This window comes from Sciurus carolinensis, chromosome 7 (genome assembly GCF_902686445.1).
Source record: "Sciurus carolinensis chromosome 7, mSciCar1.2, whole genome shotgun sequence".
NCBI lineage: Eukaryota > Metazoa > Chordata > Mammalia > Rodentia > Sciuridae > Sciurus > Sciurus carolinensis.
Genome location: NC_062219.1, coordinates 139257121 through 139271375, shown reverse-complemented (window position 1 = coordinate 139271375; position 14255 = coordinate 139257121). Strand labels below are relative to the sequence as shown.

The following is a 14255-nucleotide window of genomic DNA, read 5'->3' as shown; positions in this document are numbered from 1 at the left end:
GGAGACTGAATTCAATCATGAGGCCAATGATCTAATCAGTCACACACAGCCATGAAACCCCACGTGCTATGGTTTGGATAGTTTGTGCTCCAGAGTTTCATGGGCTGGAAGTTTGGTCCCCAGTTTAACAGTACTGAGAAGTGGTGAAACCTTTAAGAGGTGGGGCCTGGTGGAAGGTAATTGGATCACGGGGCAGTGCCCTCAGAAGGGATTAATGGTCCTCTCTTGTGAGAGGGTCAGGGCTCTCAGAACTGGATCAGTTACCTTGTGAATGAGTTACTATGAAGCAAGCCCAGCCCAGCTCTCTGGTCTCTCTCTATGCACCGCTTGCTATTTTTGGGTATGTTTCCACCCTATGAAGCCATCCACCATGTTATAACAAACATGAGGCCCTTATTAGACATGGCCAACTGTACTTGGACTTTTGGTACTCCAAAGTGGTAAGCTAAAATAAACCTATTTTTTCTTATGAAGTATCCAGCCCTCAGATATTTTGTTTTAGCAACACGAAATGGACTAAGACATCCTATAAAGATCTGGACGGCAAGGCTCAGTGGCGTTTCCAGGTTGGTGAACATTTTGATGTTCTGAGAGAGCGGTGTGCATGCCAAGTGTGCAAGTTCTGAGTCCCCATTCCCGCCACTTTGTCCTATAGGTCTGTTCACTTGGTTGTTTCTGGGGAACGCTTTTATAATAAAACTGCAATCCTAAGTACAGAGCTGTTCTGAGCTCTACACATTTCTCTAGCAAATTTTGAAATGTGAAAGAGGGGCATAGGAACTCCCCAGCCCCAATTTGTAGGAAAGTCAGACGTAAGAGTGGGTGGCCTGAGGACCTCTCCTGTGACTGGTGTTGGAAATAGGACAGTCTTGTTGGGGACCTCTCTCTTTAATCTGTGGGTCTGCACCAACTCCGGGTGGCTTGTGTCAGAATTGGACTGAACTCTAGGACACCCAGGCGATGCTGGAGAATCATCATCAGAACACAGACAAGGACAGAGTCTTTGTGTCTGGATCGCTGGTGTCTCTCTGGTGGATGGAACCAAGATGACAGTGTTGAAGACTGCACTTCTAACTTCCCAACAGTTCTAGCTGTGTGAACCTGCAGCTGATCTGACTCCCTCAACAAAGAGAACTTTCTCAGAAACACCGCTATTTCTTTTAGAACTGAACACTGGCATTTTTGTTATTAAGCAAGGATTGCTGGGTCAGAGAGAGGAAAAGGAGGAATTCAACTCTCCTGTTTTTCTTCCTTCAGATACTCTCAGGCCATGCTTAAGTTCTTTAAAATTCCATGGTAAGTTCTGGCAAAGAATGTAAATATTCGTGAAGGCTGATGCACCTCAGAAGCTTTGCTTCTGTGGCCCAGGGGTTGGTACTTTAGGCTCTGCAGGGAAATACACTAGACCACATTGTTTTGTTTTTATGGTTTCATAGATTGCCAATAAACCTTCCCCTTACCTCTACCACCCTCGATATTTGCTTAGATGAGAAGTCTGTAAACAGATAAAACTTAATAAGCACACATCCACTGCAGTGGGCGAAAGGAGGTACCAGAGCTTTGTCCCAAATGGGGGCATCAGTTGAGGGTAGGGCAGGGCAGAGAGGAGTCTGGAGAACCAGAGAGAAGTAAAAACCCCAAATAATAGAAAACTCGAAGCAAAACCAGCCCCAATGCCAGTGACACAATCCTGAGGGCAGCAGTTCTCGTGTCTGACTCATGGATGGTCTGGGGCCAAATGGTGGGCTTTCCGGGGTGTCTGTTTAAACTGCACTCCAGAGGCCCAAGTTGCAGCCACCAAGTAAGGCCACCTGCTGTCCACCTGCTGTGGACATTATAATGGAGCTGCTGACTTCCACATGCTCACTTGCAAGTGACACCATTACCTCATTCCGACCCAAAGTCTGTCCTTGGACCCTGGGTCTCCCCAGGCATTCCTGGGACCTAGCTGCAGGAAGTCCCCACCTTGATCTCAAGACAGACTTTCAAGGGATCTGGTTGGTTCTACGTTGAACACAGAAAGAGGAATCTGGCCCTCTGGTCATTCCACGTAAGAGTGCAGGCTAGGACAGGTGCCCAGCAGCCCAGTTGGATTCTGGTCAGTCACGGGAGCAAACAAAAGGGGTGCCTGAGCCCATGTGATGGTGGGGGGTGCCCCAGTCCCAGCAAACAGGAGATGGCAAGGAGAAACCCTCTCTCCCCGTGTGGAGAGGACGGGTACCCCTGACCCTGCAGCTAGCTAGCTAGACCAGCACCTCCTTACAGAATCCACATCGCCAGGTGGCGACCATGCGCAGTGCACGCCGTCTGCACCCTGAACTCACGGGATCACACCCCACAGCCCTCGGGAGGGTGCCTGGGTTCATTTCTCCTGCCTTCTTTGTATCTGAACCTCCCGACGATCCGCGCACACAGCGAAGAGAGAGCCAAGCGATGGAGAGCAGACAGCGTCGGTTCATTTCTGAAGTCAGATCATCACCTTCAGCGAAAGCCCCGTGAAGCGGTCGTTCCTGTCATCCAAGGACAGGAAATCCTCAGGGGCACGAGCCCCGCATGAGCAGAGAAGGGCACGGCAACCACCCTGACTCTCAGGGCAGGCAACAGGCAGGGAGGCCACACTGCGGGCCCCAGGGCCACCATGCACACTACACTTGCAAACACACAGGGCTCGGGGTGAGCCCCAGGAAAGCAGATAAACTTGTCACCCAGCCAATGGCCCAGTCCAGGTCCCAGGGCTCCGGGCAGCCCACCCGCTGTTCCTTCTAAGCAGAGGGGCTACTTGGGCCGCCACAGGCTGACCCTTCAGATTCTACCAGCTCAGCAGGTCACACATGGCCAGGAAAATAACCAGCTGTAACGACATCTCAGGACAAAGTGACATGCTCCACGCTGGCTTTTTCAGCTCTGCTGAGCTCAGACAACAAATTCTTCCCAAAGGAAGCTTGTTTTTTAAAGGGAACAATTGACTACATTTATTTCCCTTCTCTCCTAGAATAACAAGGACAAGGACAAAATAGTGGCTGTGAAATGGCACCTCTGTCTCCCCTCCCTGGCTGCTCGTTCCCCATCTCGGGCCTTATCAGCCCCATCTTATCCAAATCAAGTCTCTGGCTCCCACTTACCCTGCAGAATCAATACGGCCATTGAGGAACACGCAGGAGGTGCCAGCTCCTTGTTCACACACGCTAGGGGAGGTGAGGGCACCACACTGGGGTTTTTGGATTTCTGGTGTCAATAATCTCATAACAGGTTGTGGGGACAGCTTGATTTTCAGAGTCTAGATTTTTTTATGACTTGGAAGGTGAGCACTGGAGGCGACAGTGAGGTCCTCGTCCATCGCTGCTCCTGGATTTCAGGGTCTCGGAGAGCTCCAATTAATCAGGGGTGGGACTTTGGTGTCTTCTCAACTTTTGTCTCCATCGTAAAGTAATATGGAACTCATCGTCTTAAGGACAGCCAAAGGCTTACCATGAAGACCAGGAGCTCGAAGACCCCCGTGTGTTCTAAGCACCTACTATTTGCTCTGTCACTTGCTAGATAAGTCATTGCCTGGGCCCCGGACCTTCTCAGGGACTGGTCATAGTTGGTGAATTACTTAGGTATCTTGTGACACCTGCTGATGTCTCTTTAAGGCTGAGTATCCCTTATCCAGTGTGTTTGGAACCAGAAGAATATGATTTGGGGGTTTTCCCTCATTTTGGAACATTTGTATCATCTTTACCAAGTTGTGTATCCCTGATACAAAAATCTAAAATATGAAACTTTTTGAGTGCTGGCATGATACTCAAAAAGTTTTGGAGTTTGGATTTTCAGGTTAGGGATGCACTTTCAACATTTAGGTCGCTTTTCTAATTCCAAGGGGTACGCCTCCTAGGGAGGAGTTAGGAAGGAACTTTCTAGTCTGTTTCACTCCTTGATAATCATCATCCTAAAGAGCCTTAATGATGAAGGAGAGTTTAGAATAATAAAATTGGGGCTTGAAATGATTTTAACTTTCAAATCACTAACTCCACACCTGTCCTTAACATCTGTGGAGAACTAAGGTTGACTTCATTTAGGATGATATGAACAAGCTCTATTTCTTATCGTAGACACTGGGAGCCAAGCTTTAGGTTCTAAATTTTTAATTTAAGATCAAAATGACAAAGTAAAATTCCCAACTCCTTTGAAGAACTAAAGACTTAAATTTGCAATCCCAAACCATGCCTACTATTTCCAAGCCCTGGATGTCCATGGTGGGCTGACCCACTCAGTTTTGGCACTCCTAATCTATTGGAACCAATGACCAACTACTGGGGACACTGTAAGTTTGAGATCTTATCTGTGGACTAGAGGGTCTTGAAATCTAGAGCAGAGTGCACAGTACTCTTCAAGTACTGGAAGAGTTCTTCAAGAGATGAATTTCGGTTCTTTCTCACGTTGGAAGCGTACTGAATGGTCCCAACTGGAAAGTTTAAGGAATAGGAGAAATGAACTACCAACTAGAAGGTCAACAGCATACCCACCTATACCAAAGCCACATCCCTCCTGCCTAGAAACCTTAAAGATACATGTTTGGGTGGGTGGAAAAGAAGAAGAGAACATGAGAAACTAAGAAATGTTCACACGTAGCACCAGAGCAATGGCAGACATGCCCACAGACATAGGTTTTTTATTTTTTTTATTTTTGTACCAGGTACTTAACCACTGAGCCACATCTCCAGCACCCCCACTGCTTTTTTTTTTTTTTTTTTAAAGACAGAGTCTCACTAAGTTGCTTAGGGCCTCACTTAGTTGCTGAGGTTGGCTTTGAACTTGTGATCCTCCTGCCTCCTGAGCTGCTGGGATTATAGTGCACGCCACTGTGCCCAGCCACTAGGGTCTTCATGGGCTGCTGGTTCGTAGACAGTTGGTAGAGTTGGGCAGTAACAACATAAACATCAAAACAAAAGAGATGACTCCAGTGTTACATACTGTTGAAAAAGTGACAGGTAACATTTTTGACTACCACCTGACCAGACAATGAATGACATATCCCAAGTCACAGGGTCAGCAGTGTCTCACTAGCTGACTTGACAGAGCATTAACTACCTCTTCCTTCTCAGAGAAGCCTTGGAAAGATCCTCAAAAGTAGCTCGATATGAACCTCAAACTGCCAAACAATCATCCTTCAAGGCCACTTGCTAGGGACCCCATGATGGATTGGCGAGTAGTATCACACAGTCCCCCAGGAGACAAAATAGTGAACCCTGAGAGAGACCATGGAAGAGGGAGAACATCAGCAAGTAGAGGGAGAACCAAGCCAGAGGTGAAGAGCCCAAAGGCAGGGTGTCACGGCTCTGCAGGCTGCTAAGAACTGGAGGCTGCGGAGGAATGGTCAGGTTCATCAGCATCTCCAATGGGCTACACGGGGGGCTGGGTCCCGCACTGGTGAACTGTACAGACAGTAAATGGCACTGTCCAGAAGCTACCCGAGCCCTCTGGAGGAGCATGACCCAGCCAGCATCCATCAGTCATGTGGAGCAGACAGCTGCAGGAAGCCAGGCCACAGGAAAACCACGCAGGGAGATGTCCCTCACTCACTGTCCAGTGCACGTGTCTGCAGAGTCCAGCTTGAAAGCCAGAAAGAAATGTTAGAGTAGTTTGATGGGTGGTGGGAGGTGGCAGATGGGCTCTTGTCTACTCCCTTGTGGCAGACTCAGCTGGCCACCCCAAGCACACACAACTCAGTTCCTGAAACAGCCACTGATTTCCTTGCCGTGTTTCACCCTGATGAGTGATGTTCCCTTCTTTATCCAGACCTGAGACAATCCCTGGTGGGCTTCTCGAAGTGTTTGCTTTGGTGGAGAAGTACCAATTCACAGAGAGCACACTGTGGAAGAAGGGGGGCAGCAGAGGCAAAGGAATCTCCGACTTCAACCTTCTAGAAGATTTACAAGGGGAAAAGCCCGCAGGAGTCACACCAGAGACTGCAACTTTGCCACCTCAGCAACTTGGTTCACAAAGGTTCAACAACCTCTGCCCCTCAACTCCTGCCCCAAGGGAGTCTAGAGGGAGAGCACAGGATCAGATGCCCGTTTCTCCACCTGGGGGCCATCTTTCTGGAAAACCCTTCTTGCAGTGCAATCTCTTCTTCTATACATCCACTTGAATAATAGAATAAAGAGCCAAATACATAAAATTGCACTTCAGTGGACCAAACGTGAGCAGTTCCCAGAGCACTTGAGAAGGTCTTTGGAGAGAGGAACTTTTGTTGTGGCAATGTTTTCTTGGGGTTTATACATATGTGTGGCCAGAGGGATTTGGTATAAACTATCTCTTGTCCTGCGCTTCTAAAAGCTGCAGAGCAAATTTGGAAGTACTGGTTTGGGAGGTGGGGGTGAGGAGAAAAGGAAAAACAGAGACACTTGCAACTTATTACAAATTAGATCAACTTTAATGTCCGTGTTTAACTTTAATGCATCAAATTGGAAAAAAAAAAAAAAAAAAACAACATTGAAAGGGACTTGAAAAATAATTGGGTGACGTTGCTTAAACCCAATCAGGGACAACATGTTTTCTTAATTTAAAAAAATTGGTGTGTGTATTAGGGGTTGCATTGAACCAATCAAATGAATTTTTAATTTTAAAGAGCAATCAACATTTCAAAAGATGCCTCCTTGTCTGAGGTCCTGGGTACCAAAGTGACCACAGTTCGTGAGTGACTTGAAGCCTACCATGGCAGACTTCATCACCATGCCCCAAAGCAAAAGGGACTATTAACTCCATTCAGCAGGCTGCCTCTGAAGTGCACAAAGGAAAGTGGAAAGCCAGCACTTCTTTTTCTTCTTTTTGCAAAACCCCAACCCTGACTGTTTCCAGTGGTAAACACAGGAACACCCATGCTGTGCGATGCTTCCAAGAAATACCAGGATGACGAGAAACAAAATGTCACACCACATGGGTGGTGGATCTGTGAGTTCCACATCCAAGTGACTGGGGAAAGAGTCGGCTTATGAGGTCACAGCCTAAAATTTAGGAGACACTTCTTCCCAAAGAAAAACTAGAGACTTTAGGAAATTGCCTTAATTCTTTCTCGGCACTTAAAGTGACATTTATAAACAGCCACCTGGAAAAATACATCCATCTTCCAGCATTATTTTGCTTCCTTTCCAGAGATCCCAGCATATGCCTGGAGTACCTACTTCCTTCAATCAGCTGCGACTAACCTTTGAGTGTGAGGATAAACCAGATCTACTGCATTTCATTTAATCCTAACAAATCTACAAGGTATTCTTCAACCCCACTTTACAGATGAGTAAACCGAAGCAGAGGCAGATTAGGTGAGTCCAAAGTCACAGGGTAGCAATGAAGGAAGTACATTCTCTGATTGCAAATCCCGCTGCAAATCTTCAACTTCGTGCTTGAATCCTGGTCTATTTAAACCGCCAAAGGAAGCCCAGAACTTACAAGTCCTAGGCTTACAAGCTCTAGGGCAAGAAATGTCTGGGTTTGGATTTGACACTACTTGAGAGCCAGGCGACTGGCAGTCTGCAGGGAAGTTCTGCTCCCACTTCCTCTGAGTCTCCACGAATGGAGTTCCATGCCACCCGATGGAGCAAAGCATCAGAGGCAACATTTCTGAAGGACCACAGAACTGACACCCAGGCAGAGGGGCTGTTTGGGGCTGTTTCCTCTCTCTTGCCCTTTGGACTGATACGTTCTGTGCAGAATGGGGCTGATCTATTCCCTAGCCAGGGGGAGAACATGGCTTTCTGCTGAAACTACCACAGAAAAGGGACTCTGTACCTGAAATGGAGGTGGCCAAGGGGGATAAAATTCAGGAAGGGTGTGTCGCCTTCCTGGTCTACGTATATAGTGTTTCTGAGAATGCCACCAACAAAGGAAAACAGAAAAGAAGATGGAGAGACTGACTGATTGCTAGCATCACCAGAGCCCCATAGAACCAGCCATGCCTTCACCTAGAATCCCTGCACTTCCCAGTGGAGGGAGCTGAGGAGATCCATTGTGGAAGTCTACATGACCTGACTTTCCATCACTTCTGGTCAAGAGCAAGTCCATGTAACACAACTGAACAACAACAAAAGGAGTTTCTTTGTACAATCTGAGCATCCTTAATCTGAAAAGCTCCAAAACTTGAAAACTTTTGAGCACCAACATAATGACACAAGTAGAAAATTCCACCTCTAACCTCCTGTGTCAGGTTGCAGTCAAAACATGCACAATCCTAAAAAATATTGTATGACATTACCTTCAGGCTACTTGGTAAGGTATATATGAAACAAAACGGAATTCTGTATTGCGACGTGGGTCCCATCCCCAGGATATCCCATTAGGTATACACAAATATTCCAAAATTTGAAATAATCTGAACAACTTCTGGCTCTGAGAATTTTGGATAAGGGAAACTTAAGCTGTCTCTTGCAGCTCCCAGGAGTAATACAACTGGCAATAAAAAAGGAGGTGCTTCCATGATTTTGATGGGAATTTTAAAAAGGAGCTAGAGAAGTGCAATCAAACCGAAAGATATTTGACCCTGATAATTTACCATCACCCATAGGTCACCCACAGGTCCCTGTGTTTTCTGAGCAGAAGCTGTTCAACATCTCAGCAGGGTGGCATGGCCACTGTTGTCATGAAGGCCCACAAACCTCCCAGACTCACACCTACCTGAAGCGCTGGAGACCCGGGACACATCCTGGGACGAGGTGGAGCGATTTCGACTCTGTTGCCGGCGCCGGCCAGAGGCTGACCTGATGGAGCGCACGTGGACCTCACTCACTTTGAAGAAGGCCACCATGAAGGGCTGCTTGTCGTAAGGGCCATCTCTGCCCACCAGGCCAGCAGCACGGGGGTTGATGTGGAGTCCTTTAATGCAAACCAAAGCAGGTCTCTCTTTATTTCGTGGAAACTTAGTCTTGCAGCTACAAAATTAAGTGATCCTTCCTGGTCTCCCGAATGCTAGAAATGAAGAATGAGCATTCTCCAACCTCGGAGGGAGGCTGAGCATAATCAAAATGCTCCTTCAAAAATATGGAGACCAAGCAAGGCGTGGTGTGAATGCCTGGCTCTCCTGTTTCTGCTCGTCATTCATACGTGTTCACTCTTTCTTTCTGATTTTATTTCTTTTCTAATTACTGAGGCTACTGCACAGGCTGGCTCAACAGCAGGGCTCCTGAGCTTTGCTGCAGCAGGAGAGTGTACCAGCAGGGTTCCTCAAGTCCACTCAACAGCTAGCATTTCAATGGCAGGTCCTGCCTTTCGGTGTCCCAATGTCCCCTCATGTGCCTCTAACTATGAAAGTTGATCCCATCCTGTCTCCTGGACCTTAGGGGACATTGGCTTGAGCCTGTTTCCAAGTCCTTGCTAGATGGCAGGGAAAGGTTTTGGTATTTAATAGCAGCCACAAGGGAACAGTAAATGAGGATTCTGGAGCCAAGAACTAGACTATAAGCCAGGGTCCTATCGTATCTGAGGAGAATGGCGGCTGTGGGCCAGATTTTGGTAGTATGAGAATCTCAGCTCACCATCCCGAGTCACCACACTCAGCTGAAGCCCCATGTTATGCTGTGGTGTCACCAGCCACAGATTGCTGGTGGCCGTGATGTCAAATTCCAGCCAGCCTTCTTCTGAGGCCCACACAACACGGGTGTCCAACAAAAATAGGTCAGAGTCCCTGAAAGAGAGAAAAAAATGGCACTGTGACTCAAAGCTGTCCTGTGGCTCACTCTCTGTCCTGTCATTGTGTCGGAATAAAAAAAATGCCAAAGTCATTGCTGTGACACCATGTAGGACACAGGCATGGTACAATTAGGAAAGGCATGAACTTGGGACAAGGCCCAGCAGGGACATCAGGGCTCACCAGAACACAGGAGGCCCCTCAACTTCACCAAAAGCCTTGCAACTGCCACCATGTCAAATCTTTTCTGAAATTAGGGTAAATTATAAATAAATATTTCATTTGTTTCAGTATTTATTTAGTTTATGATTGCACTGCTTCATCTATTGATGATGCTATTTATTAGTTAACAGTTTCCTTTATGGCTTATATACAGCAGGGAGCAACCAGATTAAGACAAGATTAAAATCAGGATCCATGTGAGCAATTACAAAGTTGTGACTTGCTTACATTTTTAAAAAAATTATGACCTGAAAATCATCACACTATTGCCTGTGAAATCCCATTTCTGGGTGATCATTTGTTCTTTTAATTAAGTCCTCTGAATATTTCAGGGTGAGCACCAAGTCTTTCTGCATGTGTCTTTCTGGATATATGTTCAGTGATTTTTTTTTTTTTTTTTTTTTTTTTTGCGGTACTGGGGATGAAACCCAAAGGAAGCACAGGACATATTCATGTCAGAGGGGCAGAATTTGGCTGGCACTCTTGTGCTTACAAGGCAAGCACTCTACCAACTAAGCTATCTCCCCAGCCCTGTTCAGTGATTTTAAAGCTCATCCAAGCACAACTCATAGCAGAGATTCTTTGAGTCCTTTCCTTCAGATGGGTACTCCAAAGGTAATATACATTTTTTATTTTAAAGGAGACAGTTGCCCAGGCTGGCCCTTGCCCTTGCTCTGGTGCTCAAGTGATCCTCCTGTCTCACCTTCTGAGTAGCTGGGACTACATAGGTGTACCACCACACAGAATATTGTCATATTTTTAAATTTTCAACTCACATAATTCCAGGGGCTTTGTGAAGATGGTGTGCAGTTTCTTACTGCTCCCTGAGTTGTCATGGAAAGTCAGATTTAGGGACAGTCACGTTTTGAGTGCTTCAGGGACAACCTCAATTTGAGTTCACATCCCAGGGTCTCTAGAATGAAGTGACCTGGAATTCCCACCACAGGGAGGGATATTTTGGCCATGGAATGATTCAAATCTTCTGGTGCTTGAAATAGTTTACTGAAATATCTTATTGTAATTGAGAACAGGTTGAAACATCCCTAACCTCAAAATTACAAAATCCAAGATACTCCAAAATCTGAGACTTTTCAATCCACTACATGATCAAAACACAGGTGCATCAAAAATTCTGTATAAAATTTAAGTGGCTGTTGCATTGTGGAAGATCTGCAAATAACTTTAGGCTATGAGTATAAGGTTTTTATGAAATAAAAATAAATTTTGTGTTTCAACTTGAGACCCATCCCCAAGATATCTCATTGTGTAAGTGTAAAAATCTCCAATTCCAAAATACTTCTGGCTCCAAGCATTCTGGATGAGAGATACTCAGCCTGCGCTAAGATATGCATCACAAGACTAACAGTGTGCATTTAAATAAATACAAAGTGCTTTCACTTACTTGTCTTTAATCAGTCTTTGTAAGAATCCTAAAAGCTAGATAGAGTATCATTATCTGATTTTACAGCTGGGGAAATCAAGACTCAGGAGTCTCTGTTACAATCATGTGACCAGGTCACACACTAACAGTGAGAGAACCTGGTGTAAGAACAAGTGGAGAGACTTAGTTTTGACTCAAAAAATTTTCCATAATGACACGCTGTCTTTTGAGATGATTACCAAAGACAACCCATGACAAAGAAATGAAATTTGTTTCTAGTTGAGCAAACATTTTTGGTAAAAATCTTAGATTTCTTTGATGGGAAACAGACAATTTTTCCTGCTTCCCTGGCTGCTTAGAGTTAGAAGGAAACTCTATTGTCATCCTTCCCAAGTATAAACAGTAGGTACTGCTACAGGAGTTTACTCAGCTGCTTAGCAGAGCTGGTGGGGGCCACCCTCAGGTCTGTCCTCTTTAAAGCTGTCTCTGACATGGATGAGTCACACCCCCTGTGGACAAATTACCCCCCATGGCTGGGGCAACAACTGTGAGCAGGGAGACAAGGGGTATTCATGGAAAACAGCAAGAGGGATCGCAAGTCCAAAGCTTTGAAGTTCAGATGGAGAGACACATAAATTCCATTCTGGAAGGTCATTGAAGACCCGTATCCAGAAATAACACAGACGTATGAACAGCACTGTGGGAAAAGTAGCCCAGGTCCCAAAGGAAGCACAGGACATATTCATGTCAGAGGGGCAGAATTTGGCCGGCACTCTCAGGAATCAAGACCCAGAGAGAATTTCTGATGTAAGGTGCCTCTGAGCCAAGAATATGCAAGCGAGGAGTTCCTGCTGAGGATCAGTTTTTATTTACAGAGCTTCAAAGATGCAACAGCTTCCTAATTTTCAACGAGTTGCAATAAGGATGCAGAGAAATATAATCCAAAGGATGAGCGTGGCCCCCTGGTAAGGAGTGGAATGAAGCTGTATCTTTAAAGAGCTGGTTTAGGGTAAAGGAAATGGGAGCCTCTTATAGGAGAAACGGAGCACCACCATCCCAAAACGAGAAAAGCAGAGAAAAGAGGAGAGGGCATAAATGCAAGAGGGAGAACGTGAATCAACAGTGAAACCTGGGTAAAGGCAGAATCGAGCAAGATTAATGACGAGATGGAAAAACTTAAATCTACAGGCCTTATGGTGATCAGTGGGCACAGAAGCCAAGTTTCTTTCCCAACTCTGCTACGGAGTATTGTTGGGGTCCCAGGAGTTCATGTTGGGTCTGTGGTATGCTTTTCTGACTGTACCAGGAAGATCATGCCAGTTCTCCTTGCTTAAGAGACCTGTTAAGTGAACGCAGTCTAACAGCTGGGCCTTGAAAGATTTAAACTCTCTGGTTCAATGGCAGTGAGGTGGTCTGCATTCAGATGTTTAGATCCAGGTTGCTCAGTTGCTTTGGAAGGAAGGTGAAGTGATGCATGGAGTAAGTAGGGCAGAGCAACAACAAATGTTTGCAGCGTGCTTTCAATCCATGGGACAGGGTGCCGATGGCCTCCTTTACTCCTCAGGACAACCGGAGAGGGTCCCAAGGTTACGCAGGTGTTCTAACTTGAAGTAAGCAACAGAGAAACTGACTCTTATCTCCAAATGCAGGGCAATGTCTTTCAGAGAAGGTTCGACGTCCCCCCAAATCTAGGACATGATTTTCCTCATGTTGTGATCATGATTTTTCTCATATTGTGATCATCCTGGCAAATGAAATTCTTAATAAGTCTAATTCGTGATTTATAGAAATTAAAAAAATTTTTACCCTACAGTTGAAATCTACTGACCAGCATACCTCCGACAAAGACTTGCAGAGGTGGGGTTGGTAGGAGTGATTATCCCAGTCTGGTCCCTCCTGTCACACAGTATACCTGCCCCCATTGGTATACTCCAACAGGCTGAGAGCATTATGGGCAAAACTCAGTGCAGTGGGTCTTTGCCTCCTTCATCCCTGGAGAAGGGCAGAGGCACCTGAACTCTGGTGGCTGGCTTTGACCCTTTATGACAAACTGTACCCATTAAGATCATACTGCCCTGGTCCAAATACAACTGTTTGTCACTAACCATTTTACTAGAAAAATGCCTTTGATGTTTTTGATAAAGTGAGATTTATACATTTGAAATCAAAACTTAAGAAATATCAAATCAGGTGACTCTGTCCTGTTTGCTTCTTCATAACACAATCCTTTATCATCTCTGTGTCTGGGCTCCATGGTAAATTAAGATGGGAGACAACATTCATATACTGATGAACTGACTTTATGCAATCAGGAAAACAGAGTTTTAAAACAAAGTAAAAAAAAAAGTTTGAGGAAATGAGATAATCAAGCTCTTGCTTTGTACCCTTCCCCTTATGTCAGGTATTATAGATTCATTTAAACTCTTACAACTAGCAAGATAGAAAATGAATAGGATGCTTTTTAAATGACTTTTATTGGTACATCTGATTTATACAGAACAGTGGCTTTCGTTGTGGTATATCCATATACACATTAGCACATAACTCGACCAATTCACTCCCCAACACCTGCCCCATCCCCTCTTCCAACCTTCCCCCGATTCCCTTCCTCTGCCCTAATGGACTCCCTTCTGCTTCCATGGACTCCCCTTTCCTTCCTGACGTTTTTCCCTCCAGCTTACACATATGAGAAACTGCATACATCCAACTGACTTACCTTACTCAAAATTATGACCTCCAGTCCATCCAGGTTCCCACAAATGGCAATTTCATTTTTCTTTATGGTCAGATAAAACTCTGTCATGTACATATGCCATATTTTTCCTTATCCATTCATCTACTGATGGACACTTAGGCTGATCCCATAACTTGGCTATTATAAATTGTGCTGTGGTAAACATGGATATGCATGTATCACTATGGTAGGCCGACTTTAATTCTTTTGGATAAACACCAAGGAGTGGAATGGCTGGATCATATGGTAGTTCTATTTTG

General features: G+C 45.4%; 1 protein-coding gene across 1 annotated transcript in view; it reads right to left on the bottom strand.

The window, feature by feature from the left end:
- Bmp6 (bone morphogenetic protein 6) overlaps window positions 1-14255 on the bottom strand; it is a 157281-nt gene that overhangs the window by 6676 nt on the left and 136350 nt on the right. Inside the window, exons 3-4 of the mRNA XM_047558036.1 lie at window positions 9507-9655; window positions 8650-8847 (exon numbers count right to left, since the gene is read on the bottom strand). Coding sequence (XP_047413992.1) covers window positions 8650-8847; window positions 9507-9655 — 347 coding nt within the window. The remainder of the gene's footprint in view (window positions 1-8649; window positions 8848-9506; window positions 9656-14255) is intronic.